Consider the following 23,715-nt stretch of genomic DNA (forward strand, 5'->3'; position numbering starts at 1 on the left):
TCAGAAGTGCCAAACCCAAATGTACTAGAGCATGACATTGGGGACTGGGCCCAGATCCAACAACATGCCTATCGAGTGAACCCTGAAAAGAGAGAGAAGCTCCGCAGTGAGGTGGAAAGTTACTACGGATATTGCAGGAGTTTCCTCTTGAAATCAGACCGTGGTAAGGACAACTTGGTTGCTGAAATTCTCAATGGTGGGCAGTCAAAAATGTTTTGCGTTTCGCCAGTGCGTTGCCATGGATCCCAATGTATTTTGACTGCACGTTTTTCTGTATTAGAGATGAGTTTTGTTTGGGCTCGTTCCAAGGGGATGAGAGTTCTAGAAGCTAGTGAGTTAAAAAAAAAAAACATTGTAGAAAAATATATATATTTAGAAATACGTGTTTTCTTGTTTTTAATTGTTGACAGCCAGTAGACACCATGTTTATATTGATGAAGGTGAAGCATTGTAGTTGATTATAATGTGAAATGGAAGTTGTTTTCTGTTGGAGGTGAGCAAACTTGTCCAACAAAAATATAGGACGTATTTGTTGTCTTAAGGGGGAAGGTGTTACAGGCTTTGGTTTTTCCATTTATGTTTTGAGGTTGGGATTTAGCACGTATAGCTCGTTAGCACGTATAGCTCGTTAGCACGTATAGCTCGTTAGCACGTATAGCTCGTTAGCACGTATAGCTCGTTAGCACGTATAGCTCGTTAGCACGTAGGACACACTCTTTGGTGTCACCTCGTTAGTCAGTTTGTGTTACACCTGTGCTGGCTTGTCCATCTCGTTAGTGGAAAGGTGTTTCACCTGAGCTGGTCCAGGTTCTATTTAAGAGTGTCTGACCCAGTATGCCAGTTGTCTTCGAAGACGTGGAGGGTCAACAACGTTAGTTGCGCTACCTTTTTGGTTTGCTTCCTGTCTTTAAGTTTGGTGTGGGTTTTTCCTTTGTTTGTCTGTTCTTGGGCAGATTTAGTGGCTGTCTTTTAGGTCCCAGTTGTTTTTACTAGTCAACTTTCAGTGGAAACCCCCATAGTGTCTTTCAGAACCCCTCCTAAACCCCACCTGTTTATTTGTGGTTGTTGTCAGTGACTCTTTGTTAGTTCCCTTTTCTATTTAAGGGACATTTGTGGTTTTCTTGCTGGGGAACGTAACAAGAAAACAATGGAGAAAATCAAGCTTATATTTTGGGTTGGATATGGCATCCAATTCTTAATATTTTAATCAATGACATTAATTTACAATGCTCATTAATCTTTCAGTTGTTATTCTGTTTTTTTTTTATCCTGTTGTGATAAATATTTATTTATTTTCTTTGTGAAGCCATTGTGTTGCATCCATGTCTGAAATGTGCTGTATAAATGAAGCTTGATTTGAACATATTGTAACCCAATGACCAATGAAGAAATATGTGTAAAGCAACACACATCTTAGTATGAAAAACAGTATCAATCTGACGTTTCCAGCCTGCTGAAGGCGTGGTGGAGTGGTAAACACCACCCCCGGCTCTACCAGGGGCTTGAGGTGGTCTCCCACAGCTCTGCTGGTGGAGTGGTAAACACCACCCCCGGCTCTACCAGGGGCTTGAGGTGGTCTCCCACAGCTCCTCTTATATCATGTTCTGTGGCCTTGCCGTTCCATTTCTTGACTGCCCTTGACTGCCCTCATCCAGACAGGACTGTCTGGATGAGCGTTTCAGACAGCGGGGTTACCCAGAGGACTGTCTGGATGAGCGTTTCAGACAGCGGGGTTACCCAGAGGACTGTCTGGATGAGCGTTTCAGACAGCGGGGTTACCCAGAGGACTGTCTGGATGAGCGTTTCAGACAGCGGGGTTACCCAGAGGACTGTCTGGATGAGCGTTTCAGACAGCGGGGTTACCCAGAGGACTGTCTGGATGAGCGTTTCAGACAGCAGGGTAGTAGTAACATCTGTTTGTTGGTAGAATGTGTAAAGACCCACCTCATTGGTTAATATTCACTGTAGTAGAAACATCTGTTGGGTTGGTAGAATGTAGAAGTAGGTTTTAAATTCATACTTATTACAAATCTGTAGTTGTCTGACTATTACATTTATCTGCGTTAACCACTCCAGTCAACAGATGGCGATATGCGTTTTTAAGGCGATGCTATCAGAGTGACGTATAATGTAGTGGACGGGACGCTTCTTCAACAACATCTAGTCAGCCACCTCCGTACCTTCCTAGCGGAAACATTCAAGCTGTTCAGACTGCTTCGGTGTATATTTGCCTCTGTATGTGAAACATAATTCTGTCTTTTAACGAGTTTCCCCATTTAATGTCATATTTCCGTTTAGTCAGGGAACGGTAGCTGGCTTGATAAATGAGCCTATCACTAGGCTAGTCGCTAACTAGCTAGGTTAGCTGGCTAACATCCCCGACCATGAGCTCAGCAAGCTACTGCCCTCCTGCTAAAAAAGAGGTCTGCTGGAAGGAGAAAGAAGGTATTTGGCTGAACGTTGTCGTGAAAGAGGAGGATGAAGAGGAGGATGTCACAGTAAACGAAGAAGTAGAGGGTGAGGCTGTTACAGAGAAAGAAGAGGAAGAAAACGATTATACTTTTTCTGGTGTGAATGAAGGAGAGATAACTGTCATATTGAAGGAGGAGGAGAGGGAAGAAGAAGAGGAGGAGACAGAAGATCTGAGTAACACCAGTAAGTCCTGTCTTGAAAATAGTTTTTGAACTGATGCGTGGTTTTAAAACGGCATTCTACTCAAGTTCTGAGCTTCAATGTCGTTTATTAATGTAGGAATTGATAAAGCTACACTGTAAGATGTGAATACCATCAACAAGCTGGCCAACTACAAAACTTTAACAATGGATTTACACGCAAAATCACAACTTAAATGTCTCACGGAATGGACTTGCCTTCATTCAATACTGCAATTCCATTGTGCTGAACTGGAGGCGATTCCTAGCCCACTGTTGACTGCCGTCAAGTGTGCCGACAGTCGCAAAAATGCGGTCAGTTTCTTCCTGAGTTTGCGTGCGCGAATACACTTTTTTTTCAGGCAGGGAAACTGAGTTGAACGGACTCTCATGCACAGATAGTCGAGACGCTACAAATCATTCCAAGCAAACCGTTTGAAGCACACTTATTCAATCTTCCATAATAAAAATGATACCAAATCGTTTATTTAATTTTTGCATTATCGTAAAGTACTTTATCATTGCTAGAGTGCCAAGCGTAGGCTGGACTGGTGTAAACGCTACAGCATACAATGACATTCTAGACCATTCTGTAGGCCTCTCTGACTAAGAACCACACAGAGACCTGCATTTTGTAGTCGCTTTAATAATACTTGTGAAAACTGACTTCAGGTGATTGAGGGATCTAGTCTAGATTATACATCATAGGACGTTTTATCATGTGGAGGTTTCATTCAGGTCTCTGTTTAATTAAATCATCTGTTTGTCTTTGACAGGAGAGAGACCAGACTCTCCTTCTGACAGCAGGAAGAGTCCTTCAGGGAAACCAGACCCCGAGACGTCCAAACCAGCAAGACGACATCACTGCTCCCAGTGTGGAAAGAGTTTTACTCAGTTAGGGAGCCTGAGAACACATAAGAGAATACACACTGGAGAGAAGCCTTACCCCTGTTCCCAATGTGGAATGACGTTTACCCAGTTAGGGAGCCTGCAAACGCATGAGAGGGGACACACAGGGGAAAAGCTTTTCCAATGTTCCCATTGTGGAAAGAGTTTTGGCCAGGTAGGAAACCTGAACAAGCATGAGAGGACACACACAGGTAAGAAGATGTACCGCTGCTCCCAGTGTGGAGAGAGATTTACCCGGTTAAGGTACCTGAAAGAGCATGAAAGAATACATACAAATACACAGGAGGAGAAGACATACCACTGCTCTCATTGTGGAAAGACCTTTTCCCAGTCAGAGAACCTGAAAACACATGAGAGAATCGAGAGGCTGTGTTCTGACTTGTGTTTTTGACTGAGAATGTGTGTTTTTGTTTGGGCTGTCAGACTTGAGTTCACTTTGTGTAATGTTAGTGCACTATTTTTTGTGAATTTATTGTAATGTTTTTAAAATTGTATAACTGCCTTTATTTTTGCTGGACCCCAGGAAGAGTAGCTGCTGCCTTGGCAGGAACTAATGGGGATCCATAATAAACCCCAGGAAGAGTAGCTGCTGCCTTGGCAGGAACTAATGAGGATCCATAATAAACCCCAGGAAGAGTAGCTGCTGCCTTGGCAGGAACTAACGGGGATCCATAATAAACCCCAGGAAGAGTAGCTGCTGCTTTGGCAGGAACTAAATGGGATCTATACTAAATACAAATACTTTTATCAATATATTTGTCTTCTTTACTCTCGGGTTTGAAAATGCTAATTAGCATCAAAGTAGACGACATGCAAGACTACAAATCCCTGCAAGCTCCTGCAAGTCATCTCTAGCCGACACCTTTCACAGAACGCTTCACAGAATTGTCCATTGAAATAAATGTTGACAATTTAATCATTGCTACATTAAGGCCTGATTGGTGGAGTGCTGCAGAGATGGTTGTCCTTCTGGAAGTTTCTCCCGTCTCCACAGAGGAAATCTGGAGCTCTGTTAGAGTGAACATCGGGTTCTTGTTCACCTCCCTGACCAAGGCCCTTCTCCCCCGATTTATCAAATTGGCTGGGCGGCCAGTTCTAGAAAGAGTATTGGTGGTTCCAAACTTCTTCCATTTAAGAATGATGGCGGCCATTGTGTTCTTGGGGACCGTCAATGCTGCAGACATTTTTTGGTACCTTTCCCCAGATCTGTGCCTCGGCTTGGTTTTTGCTCTGACATGCACTGTAAACTGTGGGACCTTATATAGACAGGTGTGTGCCTTTCCAAATCATGTCCAATCAATTGAATTTACCACAGGTGGACTCCAATCAAGTTGTAGAAACATCTCAAGGATGATCAATGGAATCAGGATGCATCTGAGCTCAATTTCGGGTCTCAAAGCAAAGGGTCTGAATACTTAAGTAAATACATTTGCAAAAATGTCTAAAAAACAGTTTTTGGTTTGTCATTATGGGGTATTGTGATGTCATTATGGGGTATTGTGATGTCATTATGGGGTATTGTGATGTCATTATGGGGTATTGTGTGTAGATTGATGAGGGGGAAAAAATCTTCAATTTTAGAATGAGGCTGTAATGTAACTAAATGTGGAAAAAGTGAAGGGTCTGAATACTTAACGAATGCACTGTATTACACTGGCAGTGTTTTCTACCATTGACAGTTTTGTACACAGTCACGTGATACGTGGTATAGAAAAGTCCAATCTTAGGAGAGTACATGGGAGGCACTATACTGTGTGTCTGCAGGTGTCTATCTGGTCAAAACCACTGATACAGGTGCCCCTCCACCCTCTGGTGGGATGGATCATGTCTAGAGAGAAACCTACATTCAAATACTTTGATTTGTGTGTATTGAGTATATGTTGTGAAATTGTTAGATATTACTGCACTGTCGGAGCTAGAACCACAAGCATTTTGCTACACCCGCAATAACATTTGCTAAACACGTGTATATGACCAATAAAATGTGATTTGATTTTGATTTGAAATAAACATCCTATTTATCAAAGGAGCTTTTGGCTGGAGTCAAAATTACTCCAAAGGATTTGAGTTTGTTAAAAGTCCATATTGATACAGAAACACTAAACCATGATTTAGATGTATTAAGAACAAGTTGATTGACAAAGTCATGAAAAATGGAATAAACCACATTTTGTCTCTGATAAAAGATATGTCTCTGGGGTCAAAATGATCCATGTCAGAACTATGGTTCAATGTAAATATGTAGTGGGTCTAAAGTTTGTTTTAAATTATCACTCATTAAACACGAATCAATCAACACATGCTTCTCTTTGAACGACTTAATATAATAATCAACTTTTATGAAATACATGAAAAATAAACTTTTGGTTCCTCAGCTGCGTTGCCCACTCCAGGCAGCAGATGGCGATGTGCGTCTTTTAGGTTCAGGCGATGCTGCCAGTGTGACGTATAATGTTGTGGACGGGACGCTCCTTCAACAACAACAGTTAGTCAGACACCTCAGTAGCTTTCTAGCAAACATAGCTACAACATTCACGGTCTTACACTGTTATGGTGTATATTAGTCGCTGTGTTTTAAACACACTTCTGTCGTATGTACTTGTTGGCCCATTTAATTGTATAATTACGTTGTTTGTCAGCTAGCTGGTTTGCTAAATTAGCTTAGAACTAGGCTAGTTGCTAATGCTAGCTAGCGAACATCCCCGACCATGAGTTCACTAAGCTACTCTTCTCCTGCTAAAAAAGAGGTCTTCTGGACGGAGAAAGAAGCTCTCCTGAAAGAGGAGGAGGAAGAGAAGGATGTTACAATACAAAAAGAAGTAGAGGGTGAGGCTGTTACCGTGAAAGAAGAAGAGAAAGACGTTTCTGTGGAAGAAAAGGAAGACTCGTTCAGAGTGAAAGAGGAGGAGGATGTTACAGTAAAATAAGAGGAGGGTGTTACAATAAAAGAAGAGGAGGCAGAGAGAGAGGAGGATGCCGTTTTTGGAGTGAAAAAGGGGGAGGGGGAGATGACTGTCACATCGAAAAAGGAGGAAGAGGACGAAGAGGAGGAAACTGGACATCTGGGCCCGGTTACCCAAACGCATCTTAAGGCCTCCTATGGTTCTGACGGTGAACTTATCCGTAAGATGGTTTTGAGAAACCGGGCCGTGATTAACACTAGTAAGTACTGTCTTAAAACCAGAGGAACAAACTGCAGTTGTTGAACTGATGTGTGGTGTTAAAGGGGAAATATGCAATTGCTACATTTATATTATTTATAGCCATTGATTCTTGAAGAATATAACACATGCCTCATGAGCTTAGTTCAACTGTTGTACCCCATCAGAACCCCAAACAAGCTTTTTTTACGCCAATGTTTAGAAACATAGTAAACCAACACTGTATAGCTTCAACATGGTTAAAACTATAATGTTGATATCATGGATGGTCAGTCCTTGCATCCATAGGTCTGTCTATGAATTTGAGAGTAGTTACATTTCTCCAGCCCCATCCATCATCTTATGACCAAAACAGTGGTGGAATGACATCTTTGTTATTGTTTTGAACTGCAGATTGGTTGGTTGATTGATTTGGCTTTTTTAAAGGGACAACCTAGGATTTAAACAGCAACAAAATGGCTGCCTGAGACTTGGTTTGGTAAACCGCTGTGGGATGGGGGCTGTAGAAATGTAACCACTCTCACATTCATAAAGAAAGCTATTGTAGCAACCTTAACCCAAAACCTAGCGACCTCGTCAAGAAGTTCACACATCTTGGTGTAACAGTTATAAAGTGTTGGCTTGACAGTCGCTGGACCAGGTTTGAGTTCAGCTCAGGGCTTCCCCCTGAATTCACTACACTATGAATACGAGGACTGGCCATCCATAAGGTCAAAAGGATAGTTTTAAACTAGGCTTGGGGCTGGGCGGTATACCATATTTTACCATATACCAGTATTGATACCCGGACTGGTTTGGTTTTTTACTTGACCTTCTATAAGGGGATTTCAATGTTTGGTTTGTTAAATGTGATGAACAACTCCGGTGGCGTATAATGCCACTTTATATAGTTTAGTCCTTGAGTCATCTCTCTCCCTCCTGACAATAAATGTTACACCCTCAGAGCTGCAATAGTCTCCTAGCCAGGAGGACTCAACGTCTGCTGAACTGTTTGTCACCATTTAGGAAGGACAGAGGGACAGATATTATGGGGTGTTTGTTGGTGTCAAGTAGAGACCCAATCAGCTCTTTAAAATGACCGACTAGTAGTCTGCTGAACTGTTTGTCACCATGGAGGAAGGACAGAGGGACAGGTATTATGGGGTGTTTGTTGGTGTCAAGTAGAGAACCAATCAGCTCTTTAAAATGACCGACTAGTAGCCAAACAATGTTTTCATTTGTATTAGTTTTCTCAGTCAGCTGCCCAGGAAAGAAGAAGGAATGGCCCTTATTCATATATGTGGCCTTAGAAATAAGGTTCATGAAATCAATACCTTGTTAACATCGGATAACATTCATATACTGGCCACCTCTGACACTCACTTAGATCATTCCTTTGATAGAGCAGGAGCAATACAGGGATATAACATCTACATAAAGACAGGAATGCCAATGGGGGAGGTGTTGCTGTATATGTTCTAGGACGGGAAAAAAATCAAATACTAAAACCTGCTGTTTTCAACTCTCTAGAGACAGCAGGAGCGGTAGAGATACTCTTAATGATACTCTCTATGAAAAGCCAACTGACATTTACTCCTGAGGTGCTGACTTGCTGCACCCTCGACTACTGTTATTATTATTTGACCATGCTGGTCATTTATGAACATTTGAACATCTTGGCCATGTTCTGTTATAATCTCCACCCGGCACAGCCAGAAGAGGACTGGCCACCCCTCATAGCCTCGTTCCTCTCTAGGTTTCGGCCTTTCTAGGGAGTTTTTCCTAGCCACCCTGCTTCTACACCTGCATTGCTTGCTGTTTGGGGTTTTAGGCTGGGTTTCTGTACTGCACTTTGAGATATCAGCTGATGTAAGAAGGGCTATATAAATACATTTGATTTAATATAACTATTGTTGCTCACTTGACTGTCTTAAGACAATTGTAAAATAATTTTAACATTCATTACAGACGTCAATTGTTGTACAATATCATGGCTATGCTGTTGGCATCACCTTTTACAGTGGATTTCTGCTGTTGTGGGCCTTTAACCATCTGTCTGACTTGTTGTTCACACAGGAGAGAGACGTGACTATCGTGGATCCTCTGGGGAGCCTCAACAACATTATGAAACTGATGAGGCAGAGAAGAGTCCCTCCCGATCAGAACACCTCAAGAAACACCAGAGGAGACCAACAGGGAAGAAATCTCACTGCTGCTCTGACTGTGGGAAAGGTTGCAAATCTTCATCAGAACTTAAAATACACCAGCGAGTACACACAGGAGAGAAATCTCACCACTGTTTTGATTGTGGGAAGAGTTACTTAAGATCAAATTCACTAAAAGTACACATGAGAATTCACACTGGAGAGAAACCTTATAGCTGTGATCAATGTGGGAAGAGTTTTACTACATCTAGCCATCGGATTGTACACCAGAGAACACACACAGGAGACAAATCGTATAGCTGTGATCAATGTGGGAAGAGTTTTACTCAGTCAAGCAGCCTCTTATCGCACCAGAGAAAACACTCAGGAGAGAAACCTTACAGCTGTGATCAATGTGGGAAGAGTTTTACTCAGTCAAGCAACCTGGTATCACACCAGAGAACACACACAGGAGAGAAACCGTATAGCTGTGATTAATGTGGGAAAAGTTTTACTACATCTAGCCATCTGATTGTACACCAGAGAACACACACAGGAGAGAAATCTTATAGCTGTGGTCAATGTGGGAAGAGCTTTACTACATCTAGCCATCTGATTGTACACCAGAGAACACACACAGGAGAGAAATCTTATAGCTGTGGTCAATGTGGGAAGAGCTTTACTACATCTAGCTATATGACTATACACCAGAGAACACACCCAGGAGAGAAACCTCATAGCTGTGATCAATGTGACAAGCGATACTCTGATAAAAGATCTCTGATCAAACATCAGAAAATACATACATGAAGGAGTTGTTTCATGATATCAATGAAATTATGTCACAATGTAGAATGTTTTAACATTGTAGTAGGAGTATTTTAATGATGTCACAATGTAGAATGTTTTCACATTGTAGTAGGAGTATTTTAATGATGTCACAATGTAGATTGTTTTCACATTGTAGTAGGAGTATTTTAATGATGTCACAATGTAGCTTGTTTTCACATTGTAGTAGGAGTATTTTAATGATGTCACAATGTAGAATGTTTTAACATTGTAGAAGGAGTATTTTAATAATGTCACAATGTAGAATGTTTTAACATTGTAGTAGGAGTATTTTAATAATGTCACAATGTAGAATGTTTTAACATTGTAGTAGGAGTATTTTAATAATGTCACAATGTAGAATGTTTTAACATTGTAGTAGGAGTATTTTAATAATGTCACAATGTAGAATGTTTTAACATTGTAGTAGGAGTATTTTAATAATGTCACAATGTAGAATGTTTTAACATTGTAGTAGGAGTATTTTAATAATGTCACAATGTAGAATGTTTTAACATTGTAGTAGGAGTATTTTAATAATGTCACAATGTAGAATGTTTTAACATTGTAGTAGGAGTATTTTAATAATGTCACAATGTAGAATGTTTTAACATTGTAGAAGGAGTATTTTAATAATGTCACAATGTAGAATGTTTTAACATTGTAGTAGGAGTATTTTAATGATGTCACAATGTATAATGTTTTCACATTGTAGTAGGAGTATTTTAATGATGTCACAATGTAGAATGTTTTAACATAGCAGTAGGAGTATTTTAATCATGTCACAATGTAGAATGTTTTAACATAGTAGAAGGAGTATTTTAATAATGTCACAATGTAGAACACTAAACGTTTGCCCCCTGTTCTATTGATTTCAGCATGATATGGATATTAACCTCATGGAAAAATCCAGGCTATTAATCCAGTACTATTTATGTGATTTAACAAAAAGTGACTAACAAAAAAAGAGCTGTGTTACACTTACAGCATTGGTGACCCACTTGAATCAAAATGTAGCTAGCTGTTTTCTACAAGTTGTCCTCTAACCAGTGATGTACACATTATTCCCAGATTTACATCTGGTTTTTGAGCTGTTAGTTTTAACATGACATGCAACCTCATCTCCCCACTCTCACGCAAATGATTTCAACATGATATCGATGAGTGATGACAAATAAGTGTTTCGTTCCTTTGTTTAGGGACCTCTAAATTTAAAGGCATCACTCCAAAATGTAGCTGACTGTCTTCTGCAGGTTGTCCTCTAACCAGTGAGGTAAAATATATCTCCCATTTCCATGTGTTTTTTTAGTTGTGTTAGTTTCAACAGCACGTACAACCTGATTTCCCCCCTAATTGATATCAGTAATTTATTGCTACTTGTCAAAACAACAGTGTTTCTGGTGCTTGTGCATTTCAAAAGGTGCGTGTTTTAAAAAATACAAGTAATATGATTATTGTTGCAGATGTTTGTGCAGATAGTACATTTTATGTTTAGGTTTTCAATATCACAAATGGTTTCTGCATATTGGTTATTGATTTGGACACTTTAAAACTGTGTTTTGACATTGGGCTATCCCACCGAGCTAAATGTAATGAAAAGACGTTGAAAAGAAGACTATACCCAACGTTCAATATACGTTTGGTTTTAGTTGAAAGGTTTAAATATTTATTTTCGGGTTGTTGTTAATAATGACTTGAAAACAACTTAATTTCAAAGTTCTTGCAGTCTATACAGATTAACTTTTGTGGAAAATATTGAATCAAATATTTCACCAATACCTGAACCTGTGAATTCATTTAGACTTTATATACATAACATTCTAACCACTACCCTGCTGCCCCAATAATACACTAAATACATGTAATATAGTCTATACAGTCTGATCCTTACATAACATTCTAACCACTACCCTGCCGCCCCAATAATACACTAAATACATGTAATATAGTCTATACAGTCTGATCCTTACATAACATTCTAACCACTAGACTACCCTGCCACCCCAATAATACACTAAATACATGTAATATAGTCTATACAGTCTGATCCTTACATAACATTCTAACCACTACCCTGCCGCCCCAATAATACACTAAATACATGTAATATAGTCTATACAGTCTGATCCTTACATAACATTCTAACCACTAGGCTACCCTGCTGCCCCAATAATACACTATATACATGTAATATAGTCTATACAGTCTGATCCTTACATAACATTCTAACCACTAGGCTACCCTGCCACCCCAATAATACACTAAATACATGTAATATAGTCTATACAGTCTGATCCTTACATAACATTCTAACCACTAGGCTACCCTGCTGCCCCAATAATACACTATATACATGTAATATAGTCTATACAGTCTGATCCTTACATAACATTCTAACCACTAGGCTACCCTGCTGCCCCAATAATACACTATATACATGTAATATAGTCTATACAGTTTGATCCTTACATAACATTCTAACCACTACCCTGCCACCCCAATAATACACTAAATACATGTAATATAGTCTATACAGTCTGATCCTTACATAACATTCTAACCACTACCCTGCTGCCCCAATAATACACTATATACATGTAATATAGTCTATACAGTCTGATCCTTACATAACATTCTAACCACTAGGCTACCCTGCTGCCCCAATAATACACTATATACATGTAATATAGTCTATACAGTCTGATCCTTACATAACATTCTAACCACTAGGCTACCCTGCCGCCCCAATAATACACTAAATACATGTAATATAGTCTATACAGTCTGACCCTTACTTAACATCGTCACTCCACTTTATGAATCGTGTTGTCTTGCTTAGTTTCCATGCTCTTATTGGCTCAGATATTGGGGCATAGATTCTATTGGTGGTGACGTGCACACTCCTACTGGTGTCTATAACTGATTATCTAATGTTCCTGTCCAAAGGTCTTTACAAGATCAGACTGATGTTGTCTATGTATTATTAACCCATGTGTGTCCAGTATCCTTCACCAGATCAGACTGATGTTGTCTATGTATCATTAACCCATGTGTGTCCAGTAGCCTTCACCAGATCAGACTGATGTTGTCTATGTAATATTAACCCATGTGTGTCCAGTATCCTTCACCAGATCAGATATGGCTCAGACCAGACACGTCTTGTTAGTCTCCTTGCCTCATCTACACAGATTCTGCTTACGTTCTGTTTTTTACATGTCTAATAGTGACTCCATGTTGATCCAGCTTTGTTCACTCACATGGGCTCAGCCTTCATCCTGCTTACACATGTCTAGTATTTAAACTTATATCGATTGATGATGGTCAGTAGAGCTTCTGAGATGGAACTCCAGCTACTGATTGATGATGGTCAGTAGATCTTCTGAGATGGAACTCCAGCTACTGATTGATGATGGTCAGTAGAGCTTCTGAGATGGAACTCCAGCTACTGATTGATGATGGTCAGTAGAGCTTCTGAGATGGAACTCCAGCTACTGATTGATGATGGTCAGTAGAGCTTCTGAGATGGAACTCCAGCTACTGATTGATGATGGTCTTGTCCTCTCTCTCTCTCGGGGCCGCGTTCCATAGAATGACTTGGTGTTTGTGTGGAGGGAGGTACCAGGGTGGAGATGGCTCGTTATAGATAATTATGATAATTATAATAATTATTATAATTATTCTCCTGGACCAGACAGCATCACAGGTGATATTCTCCTGGACCAGACAGCATCACAGGTGATATTCTCCTGGACCAGACAGCATCACAGGTGATATTATCCTGGCCCAGACAGCATCACAGGTGATATTCTCCTGGACCAGACAGCATCACAGGTGATATTCTCCTGGATCAGACAGCTGGGGGAATACACTATATACACAAAAGTATGTGGACACCCCTTCAAATGAGTAGATTGGGCCATTTCAGCCACACCAGTAGCTGACAGGTGTATAAAAATGTGCACACAGCCATGCAATCTCCATAGACAAACATTGGCAGTAGAATTGCCTTACTGAAGATCTCAGCAACTTTCAACGTGGTACCGTCATAGGACGGCACCTTTCCAACAAGTCAGTTTGTCAAGTTTCTGACCTGCTAGAGCTTCCCCGGTCAACTGTAAGTGCTGTTACTGAGAAGTGGAAACGTCTAGGACCAACAACGGCTCAGCCAAGAAGTAGTGGGACACACAAGTTCACAGAACAGGACCGCCGAGTGCTGAAGCGTGTAACGTGTAAAAATCATCTGTACTTGGTTGCAACACTCACTAACAAGTTCCAAACTGCCTCTGGAAGCAACATCAGCACAAGAAACTGTTTGTCAGGAGCTTCATGAATTGTGTTTCCAGGGCCGAGCAGCTGCATACAAGCCTAAGATCACCATGTGCAATGCCAAGTGTAGGCTTAAGTGGTGTAAAGCTCACTGCCATTGGACTCTGGAGCAGTGGAAATGTATTCTCTGGAGTGATGAATCATGCTTCACCTTCTAGCAATCCGACGGACTAATCTGGGTTTGGCGGATGCCAGGAGAACGCTACTTGCCCCAATGCATAGTGCCAACTGTAAAGTTTGGTGGAGGAGGAATAATGGTCTGGGGTTGTTTTTCATGGTTTGGGCCCCTTAGTTTCAGTGAAGGGAAATCTTAACCCTACAGCATTCAATGACATTCTAGAAGATTCTGTGCTTCCAACTTTGTGGTAACAGTTTGGGGAAGGCCCTTTCCTGTTCCAGCATGACAATGCCCCGTGCGATAAAGCGAGTTCCATACATGAATGGTTAGTCGAGATTGGTGTGGAAGAACTTCACAAGCCCTGACCTCAACAACGTCGAACGCCTTTGGGATGAATTGGAACGCCGACTGTGAGCCAGGCCTAATCGCCCAACATCAGTGCCCGACCTCACTAATGCTCTTGTGGCTGAATGGAAGCAATTAGCAATGTTCCAACATCTAGTGGAAAACCTTCCCAGAAGAGTGGAGGCTGTTATAGCAGCAACGGGGGACCAACTCCATGTAAAAGCCCATGATTTTGGTTAGAGATGTTTGACAAGCAGGTGTCCACATACTTTTGATGATTTAGTGTATATACTGCAGACAGACAGACAGACAGACAGAACTACTAGTCACCCCTCCACTCTCTCCCTGAGTCCAGGCCCCAGACAGACACAACTAATAGTCACCCCTCCACTCTCTCCCTGAGTCCAGGCCCCAGACAGACAGACAGACAGACAGACAGACAGACAGACAGAACTATTAGTCACCCCTCCACTCTCTCTCTGAGTCCAGGCCCCAGACAGACAGACAGACAGAACTACTAGTCACCCCTCCACTCTCTCCCTGAGTCCAGGCCCCAGACAGACAGACAGACAGAAGTACTAGTCACCCCTCCACTCTCTCCCTGAGTCCAGGCCCCAGACAGACAGACAGACAGAACTACTAGTCACCCCTCCACTCTCTCCCTGAGTCAAGGCCCCAGACAGACAGACAGACAGAACTACTAGTCACCCCTCCACTCTCTCCCTGAGTCCAGGCCCCAAACAGACAGACAGAACTACTAGTCACCCCTCCACTCTCTCCCTGAGTCCAGGCCCCAGACAGACAGACAGACAGAACTACTAGTCACCCCTCCACTCTCTCCCTGAGTCCAGGCCCCAGACAGACAGACAGACAGAACTACTAGTCACCCCTCCACTCTCTCCCTGAGTCCAGGCCCCAGACAGACAGAACAGCAACAGCGTCAGAACTGTAGCAGTCTTCATTCTGAAATGACTCTGGTCTTCTTCAGAAGTAGTGCAGTAGTCTACAGGGTTCAGAACTCACCTTTTTAAACACTTCTTGTCACTCATATCATGAGGTTTCACATGTGTTTGGTTACATAGTGTCCAATGTTCTTCTGTGTGATAAAACAGCAAACATTAAGAGTGTTTACTTATCAGACCCACATATATAATAAATATACTATAATATACTATATTCATATGCTTTTAGTACTCACACATGAATCATATCATGTTTGCAGGTCATGTGTTGTTTTGAGCCAGCAGTAAAAACACACTGACAGGACAGTTCCTCTTATGGCCACTAGGTGATAATCTGGTGTCACAGACGCAGGACTGTAGACTAGAAAGAAGCATTGCCCCAATTATCTCTCCTTTCTCCTAAAGTGTACACTTGTTCCCTTCACTGAAATGACTGGTAAACTAAATATAGTGGAAACGCCCACTTGATAACAGAAGGTAGAGTCCTCTGAGTGGAACGGTGGGAGACAAACAGTACCTCCTCTCCTCTCCCCTCCCTCTCCTCTCCTCTTCTCTCCTTTTCATCTTTTATTCACTGACTTCTCACCAGTGATGTCATCATAACCAGTAACCTTTTTCTCTCTTGTCCCAGCCCAGCTTGACCCTGACATATAGCATCAGGCCTGTTGAGTTGACTTGGGTAACAGACCTCTAGCTTCTACACCACATCCCCCTTCTCCTGCTCTAACATGAGACCTCATCAGTACTCATTTTGGGTACTGGTACTGTTTATATTGAGGTGCTGGAACATTAAGCCAATATTCTATAAGAGGTGAACTCAAGCAGTAGAAAGTTAGAGCTGATTTATAGGACACACTATGTGAAACGTTGCTGCTCTGCCAGCAGTTTCCTGTGGAGTTTTTCTAATGTCAGTGTTTCCTGTAGGTATGTGGGTTTAACCACTGATCTTGTCTGCTTAAAAATGTGTCACATCATATAAGTAAGGAAGTAATGAGATAGAAGTCATTTAGCCTAGCAGTATTTCTCAGGAGAGAGAGAGAGAGAGAGAGAGAGAGAGAGAGAGAGAGAGAGAGAGAGAGGACTTACTGACAGACTAGGTTGAGAGAAGGAGACAAGGGAGAAGGAAGTGAGATGAGAGAGAATGATAGGACTTACTGACAGACTAGGTTGAGAGAAGGAGACACGGGAGGAAGAAGGGAGATGGGAGAGAGAGATAGGACTTACTGACAGACTAGGTTGAGAGAAGGAGACAAGGGAGGAGGAAGAGAGATGAGAGAGAGAGATAGGACTTACTGACAGACTGGTTTGTGAGAAGGAGACAAGGGAGGAAGAAGAGAGAGATAGGACTTACTGACAGACTGGGTTGAGAGAAGGAGACAAGGGAGGAGGAAGAGAGATGGGAGAGAGAGATAGGACTTACTGACAGACTGGGTTGGGAGAAGGAGACAAGGGAGGAGGAAGAGAGATGGGAGAGAGAGATAGGACTTACTGACAGACTGGGTTGGGAGAAGGAGACAAGGGAGGAGGAGACAGGGGAGGAGGGAGAGATAGACTGACATTTAAATCAGCTGAATATATTTGTATCACTGACTTTTCACCAGTGATGTCATCATAACCAGTAACCTGTTCTTCTCTTGTCCCAGCCCAGCCTGACCCTGACATATAGCATCAGGCCTGTTGACTTGACTTGGGTAACATACCTCTAGCTTCTACACCACATCCCCCCTTCTCCTGCTCTAACATGAGACCTCATCAGTACACATTTTGGGTGCTGGTACTGTTTATATTGAGGTGCTGGAACATTAAAACAATATTCTATAAGAGGTGAACTCAAGCAGTAGAAAGTTAGAGCTGATATTATAGATGTGACATTATAGGACACACTATGTGAAACGTTGCTGCTCTGCCAGCAGTTTCCTGTGGAGTTTTTCTAATGTCAGTGTTTCCTGTAGGTAGGTTGGTTTAACTGATCTTATCTGCTTAAAGGTTTGTGACATCATAGAAGTCAGGAAGTAATGAGATAGAAGTCATAAAGCCTAGCAGTATTTCTCACTCTTCAGTCCTCTCTTCATGACAGTAGACTTGTTTCGCTCAGTGGACCCCCAGTTAGAGACAGATATGATACCTGCAGTGGTACTGATGACCCTGTTGTGGAGCACAGGTATGATGCTGTTATGTTGATATACACTTGTGACAGTTACTGAGATATGTTTTGATATTGTAAGATATATTCCCATTTGCAGGGCTAGTAAAATAACATGCAACTGGAAGCAGACAGTAAAGATGTGTCTCAAAGCAGGACAATGATGTGATCACCTGTAAATGTACTTTACTGTAGCCTAACTGTCCATCTGGGGACAGGCACTAATGTCAGTTAAGTTGTGATGGTGTCAGACTGTTGTATATTCAGTGTGTCAATGATTGATTGTATCTGTCTCTATGTAAATGAATGAGAGTATATATTATATTGGTGTTATGTTAGAGTAGGAGAAGGGAGGGGTGTAGATGATAGAGGTCTATGAGCTGAGACAAGATCAACAGGTCCAACACTATATGTCAAGAAGAGAGAGAGAAAGAGAGATGAGAAGAGAGAAGGGGTGGGGAGAGAGATTTGAGGAGGAGGAGAGAGAGAGAGGAGGGTAGGGAGAGAGGAGGGTAGGGGAGAGAGGAGGGTTGGGGAGAGAGGAGGGTAAAGTGTCAAGGAAGGTCTCCACTAGGGTCCTCTCAGCCATCTGGCTCCACTAAGGCCCTCTCAGCCATCTGGCTCCACTAGGGACCTCTCAGCCAGCCGGCTCCACTAGGGACCTCTCAGCCAGCCGGCTCCACTAAGGCCCTCTCAGTCAGCCGGCTCCACTAAGGCCCTCTCAGCCATCTGGCTCCACTAAGGACCTCTCAGCCAGCCGGCTCCACTAGGGACCTCTCAGCCAGCCGGCTCCACTAGGGACCTCTCAGCCAGCCGGCTCCAATAGGGCCCTCTCAGCCAGCCGGCTCCACTAAGGCACACTCAGTCAGCCGGCTCCACTAAGGCCCTCTCAGTCAGCCGGCTCCACTAAGGCCCTCTAAGCCGGCTCCACTAAGGCCCTCTCAGCCAGCCGGCTCCACTAAGGCCCTCTCAGCCAGCCGGCTCCACTAAGGCCCTCTCAGTCAGCCGGCTCCACTAAGGCCCTCTCAGTCAGCCGGCTCCACTAAGGCCCTCTCAGTCAGCCGGCTCCACTAAGGCCCTCTCAGTCAGCCGGCTCCACTAAGGCCCTCTCAGTCAGCCGGCTCCACTAAGGCCCTCTCAGTCAGCCGGCTCCACTAAGGCCCTCTCAGTCAGCCGGCTCCACTAAGGCCCTCTCAGTCAGCCGGCTCCACTAAGGCCCTCTCAGTCAGCCGGCTCCACTAAGGCCCTCTCAGCCAGCCGGCTCCACTAAGGCCCTCTCAGCCAGCCGGCTCCACTAAGGCCCTCTCAGCCAGCCGGCTCCACTAAGGCCCTCTCAGTCAGCCGGCTCCACTAAGGCCCTCTCAGCCAGCCGGCTCCACTAAGGCCCTCTCAGCCAGCTGTCTCCACTAGGGCCCTCTCCGCCAGCCGGCTCCACTAGGGCCCTCTCAGCCAGCCGTCTCCACTAGGGCCCTCTCAGCCAGCCGTCTCCACTAGGGTCCTCTCAGCCAGCCGGCTCCACTAGTGCCCTCGCAGCTAGCCGGCTCCACTAGGGCCCTCTCAACCAGCCGGCTCCACTAGGGACCTCTCAGCCAGCCGGCTCCACTAAGGCCCTCTCAGTCAGCCGGCTCCACTAAGGCCCTCTCAGCCATCTGGCTCCACTAGGGACCTCTCAGCCAGCCGGCTCCACTAAGGCCCTCTCAGTCAGCCGGCTCCACTAAGGCCCTCTCAGTCAGCCGGCTCCACTAAGGCCCTCTCAGTCAGCCGGCTCCACTAAGGCCCTCTAAGCCGGCTCCACTAAGGCCCTCTCAGCCAGCCGGCTCCACTAAGGCCCTCTCAGCCAGCCGGCTCCACTAAGGCCCTCTCAGCCAGCCGGCTCCACTAAGGCCCTCTCAGCCAGCCGGCTCCACTAAGGCCCTCTCAGTCAGCCGGCTCCACTAAGGCCCTCTCAGTCAGCCGGCTCCACTAAGGCCCTCTCAGTCAGCCGGCTCCACTAAGGCCCTCTCAGTCAGCCGGCTCCACTAAGGCCCTCTCAGTCAGCCGGCTCCACTAAGGCCCTCTCAGTCAGCCGGCTCCACTAAGGCCCTCTCAGTCAGCCGGCTCCACTAAGGCCCTCTCAGTCAGCCGGCTCCACTAAGGCCCTCTCAGTCAGCCGGCTCCACTAAGGCCCTCTCAGCCAGCCGGCTCCACTAAGGCCCTCTCAGCCAGCCGGCTCCACTAAGGCCCTCTCAGTCAGCCGGCTCCACTAAGGCCCTCTCAGCCAGCCGGCTCCACTAAGGCCCTCTCAGCCAGCTGTCTCCACTAGGGCCCTCTCCGCCAGCCGGCTCCACTAGGGCCCTCTCAGCCAGTCGTCTCCACTAGGGCCCTCTCAGCCAGCCGTCTCCACTAGGGTCCTCTCAGCCAGCCGGCTCCACTAGTGCCCTCGCAGCTAGCCGGCTCCACTAGGGCCCTCTCAACCAGCCGGCTCCACTAGGGACCTCTCAGCCAGCCGGCTCCACTAAGGCCCTCTCAGTCAGCCGGCTCCACTAAGGCCCTCTCAGCCATCCGGCTCCACTAGGGACCTCTCAGCCAGCCGGCTCCACTAAGGCCCTCTCAGTCAGCCGGCTCCACTAAGGCCCTCTCAGTCAGCCGGCTCCACTAAGGCCCTCTCAGTCAGCCGGCTCCACTAAGGCCCTCTCAGTCAGCCGGCTCCACTAAGGCCCTCGCAGTCAGCCGGCTCCACTAAGGCCCTCTCAGTCAGCCGGCTCCACTAAGGCCCCCTCTCAGTCAGCCGGCTCCACTAAGGCCCCCTCTCAGTCAGCCGGCTCCACTAAGGCCCTCTCAGTCAGCCGGCTCCACTAAGGCCCTCTCAGTCAGCCGGCTCCACTAAGGCCCTCTCAGCCAGCCGGCTCCACTAAGGCCCTCTCAGCCAGCCGGCTCCACTAAGGCCCTCTCAGCCAGCCGGCTCCACTAAGGCCCTCTCAGTCAGCCGGCTCCACTAAGGCCCTCTCAGTCAGCCGGCTCCACTAAGGCCCCCTCTCAGTCAGCCGGCTCCACTAAGGCCCCCTCTCAGTCAGCCGGCTCCACTAAGGCCCTCTCAGTCAGCCGGCTCCACTAAGGCCCTCTCAGTCAGCCGGCTCCACTAAGGCCCTCTCAGTCAGCCGGCTCCACTAAGGCCCTCTCAGCCAGCCGGATCCACTAAGGCCCTCTCAGCCAGCCGGCTCCACTAAGGCCCTCTCAGCCAGCCGGCTCCACTAAGACCCTCTCAGTCAGCCGGCTCCACTAAGGCCCTCTCAGTCAGCCGGCTCCACTAAGGCCCTCTCAGTCAGCCGGCTCCACTAAGGCCCTCTCAGTCAGCCGGCTCCACTAAGGCCCTCTCAGTCAGCCGGCTCCACTAAGGCCCTCTCAGTCAGCCGGCTCCACTAAGGCCCTCTCAGTCAGCCGGCTCCACTAAGGCCCTCTCAGTCAGCCGGCTCCACTAAGGCCCTCTCAGCCAGCCGGCTCCACTAAGGCCCTCTCAGCCAGCCGGCTCCACTAAGGCCCTCTCAGTCAGCCGGCTCCACTAAGGCCCTCTCAGCCAGCCGGCTCCACTAAGGCCCTCTCAGCCAGCCGGCTCCACTAAGGCCCTCTAAGCCGGCTCCACTAAGGCCCTCTCAGCCAGCCGGCTCCACTAAGGCCCTCTCAGCCAGCCGGCTCCACTAAGGCCCTCTCAGCCAGCCGGCTCCACTAAGGCCCTCTCAGTCAGCCGGCTCCACTAAGGCCCTCTCAGTCAGCCGGCTCCACTAAGGCCCTCTCAGTCAGCCGGCTCCACTAAGGCCCTCTCAGTCAGCCGGCTCCACTAAGGCCCTCTCAGTCAGCCGGCTCCACTAAGGCCCTCTCAGCCAGCCGGCTCCACTAAGGCCCTCTCAGTCAGCCGGCTCCACTAAGGCCCTCTCAGTCAGCCGGCTCCACTAAGGCCCTCTCAGTCAGCCGGCTCCAATAAGGCCCTCTCAGTCAGCCGGCTCCACTAAGGCCCTCTCAGTCAGCCGGCTCCACTAAGGCCCTCTCAGTCAGCCGGCTCCACTAAGGCCCTCTCAGCCAGCCGGCTCCACTAAGGCCCTCTCAGCCAGCCGGCTCCACTAAGGCCCTCTCAGTCAGCCGGCTCCACTAAGGCCCTCTCAGCCAGCCGGCTCCACTAACGCCCTCTCAGCCAGCTGTCTCCACTAGGGCCCACTCCGCCAGCCGGCTCCACTAGGGCCCTCTCAGCCAGCCGTCTCCACTAGGGCCCTCTCAGCCAGCCGTCTCCACTAGGGTCCTCTCAGCCAGCCGGCTCCACTAGTGCCCTCGCAGCCAGCCGGCTCCAGTAGGGCCCTCTCAACCAGCCGGCTCCACTAGGGACCTCTCAGCCAGCCGGCTCCACTAAGGCCCTCTCAGTCAGCCGGCTCCACTAAGGCCCTCTCAGCCAGCCGGCTCCACTAGGGACCTCTCAGCCAGCCGGCTCCACTAGGGACCTCTCAGCCAGCCGGCTCCACTAGGGACCTCTCAGCCAGCCGGCTCCACTAGGGCCCTCTCAGCCAGCCGGCTCCACTAAGGCCCTCTCAGCCAGCCGTCTCCACTAGGGCCCTCTCAGTCAGCCGGCTCCACTAAGGCCCTCTCAGTCAGCCGGCTCCACTAAGGCCCTCTCAGCCAGCCGGCTCCACTAAGGCCCTCTCAGCCAGCCGGCTCCACTAAGGCCCTCTCAGTCAGCCGGCTCCACTAAGGCCCTCTCAGTCAGCCGGCTCCACTAAGGCCCTCTCAGTCAGCCGGCTCCACTAAGGCCCCCTCAGTCAGCCGGCTCCACTAAGGCCCTCTCAGTCAGCCGGCTCCACTAAGGCCCTCTCAGTCAGCCGGCTCCACTAAGGCCCTCTCAGTCAGCCGGCTCCACTAAGGCCCTCTCAGTCAGCCGGCTCCACTAAGGCCCTCTCAGTCAGCCGGCTCCACTAAGGCCCCCTCTCAGTCAGCCGGCTCCACTAAGGCCCTCTCAGTCAGCCGGCTCCACTAAGGCCCTCTCAGTCAGCCGGCTCCACTAAGGCCCTCTCAGCCAGCCGGCTCCACTAAGGCCCTCTCAGCCAGCCGGCTCCACTAAGGCCCTCTCAGCCAGCCGGCTCCACTAAGGCCCTCTCAGTCAGCCGGCTCCACTAAGGCCCTCTCAGTCAGCCGGCTCCACTAAGGCCCTCTCAGTCAGCCGGCTCCACTAAGGCCCCCTCTCAGTCAGCCGGCTCCACTAAGGCCCCCTCTCAGTCAGCCGGCTCCACTAAGGCCCTCTCAGTCAGCCGGCTCCACTAAGGCCCTCTCAGTCAGCCGGCTCCACTAAGGCCCTCTCAGTCAGCCGGCTCCACTAAGGCCCTCTCAGTCAGCCGGCTCCACTAAGGCCCCCTCAGTCAGCCGGCTCCACTAAGGCCCTCTCAGTCAGCCGGCTCCACTAAGGCCCTCTCAGTCAGCCGGCTCCACTAAGGCCCTCTCAGTCAGCCGGCTCCACTAAGGCCCTCTCAGTCAGCCGGCTCCACTAAGGCCCTCTCAGTCAGCCGGCTCCACTAAGGCCCCCTCTCAGTCAGCCGGCTCCACTAAGGCCCTCTCAGTCAGCCGGCTCCACTAAGGCCCTCTCAGTCAGCCGGCTCCACTAAGCCCCATTCAGCCAGCCGGCTCCACTAAGGCCCTCTCAGCCAGCCGGCTCCACTAAGGCCCTCTCAGCCAGCCTTCTCCACTAGGGCCCTCTCAGCCAGCCGTCTCCACTAGGGTCCTCTCAGCCAGCCAGCTCCACTAGTGCCCTCGCAGCCAGCCGGCTCCACTAGGGCCCTCTCAACCAGCTGGCTCCACTAGGGCCCTCTCAGTCAGCTGGTGTGTGTAGGAGAGCGTGAGATGTGTGTACAGAAAGTAGAAGTACAAATGTCAAGGGAACTGAACTAAAGTGATAAATATAGTCCTAGGTTTTATTTACTGTGGTGTTTGTTCTCCACTGGTTACCCTGTTCTCATCACAACAGGTCACACATTCTGCTGACATGATCGCACACTGTGGTATTTCACCTGACAGATACAGGAGCTTATTTTATTTCAAATGATTTTGGGGTCTTTGTAATCTGAGAGAAATATGTATCTCTTATATCGTTGTACATTTGGGAAGTACAGGGAAGTACAGCTCAGTATCCAACTTAT

The 23,715-nt window shown here is 47.0% G+C and overlaps 1 protein-coding gene and 1 pseudogene across 1 annotated transcript; both read left to right on the top strand.

Annotated features, from left to right (window-relative positions):
• Positions 1–2,144: 2,144 nt before the first annotated feature.
• LOC129846166 (gastrula zinc finger protein XlCGF49.1-like) lies at positions 2,145–5,856 on the top strand. The gene is made up of 2 exons (XM_055914127.1): positions 2,145–2,655; positions 3,428–5,856. The coding sequence occupies exons 1-2, from the start codon at positions 2,385–2,387 to the stop codon at positions 3,949–3,951; spliced, it is 795 nt and encodes a 264-aa protein (XP_055770102.1). The 5' UTR covers positions 2,145–2,384; the 3' UTR covers positions 3,952–5,856.
• Positions 5,857–6,509: 653 nt separating this feature from the next.
• On the top strand, positions 6,510–11,309 carry LOC129846164 (zinc finger protein 239-like; annotated as a pseudogene).
• The last annotated feature ends 12,406 nt before the right edge of the window (positions 11,310–23,715 follow it).

The sequence above is a fragment of the Salvelinus fontinalis genome, unplaced genomic scaffold (assembly GCF_029448725.1).
Source record: "Salvelinus fontinalis isolate EN_2023a unplaced genomic scaffold, ASM2944872v1 scaffold_0463, whole genome shotgun sequence".
Taxonomy (NCBI): Eukaryota; Metazoa; Chordata; class Actinopteri; order Salmoniformes; family Salmonidae; genus Salvelinus; species Salvelinus fontinalis.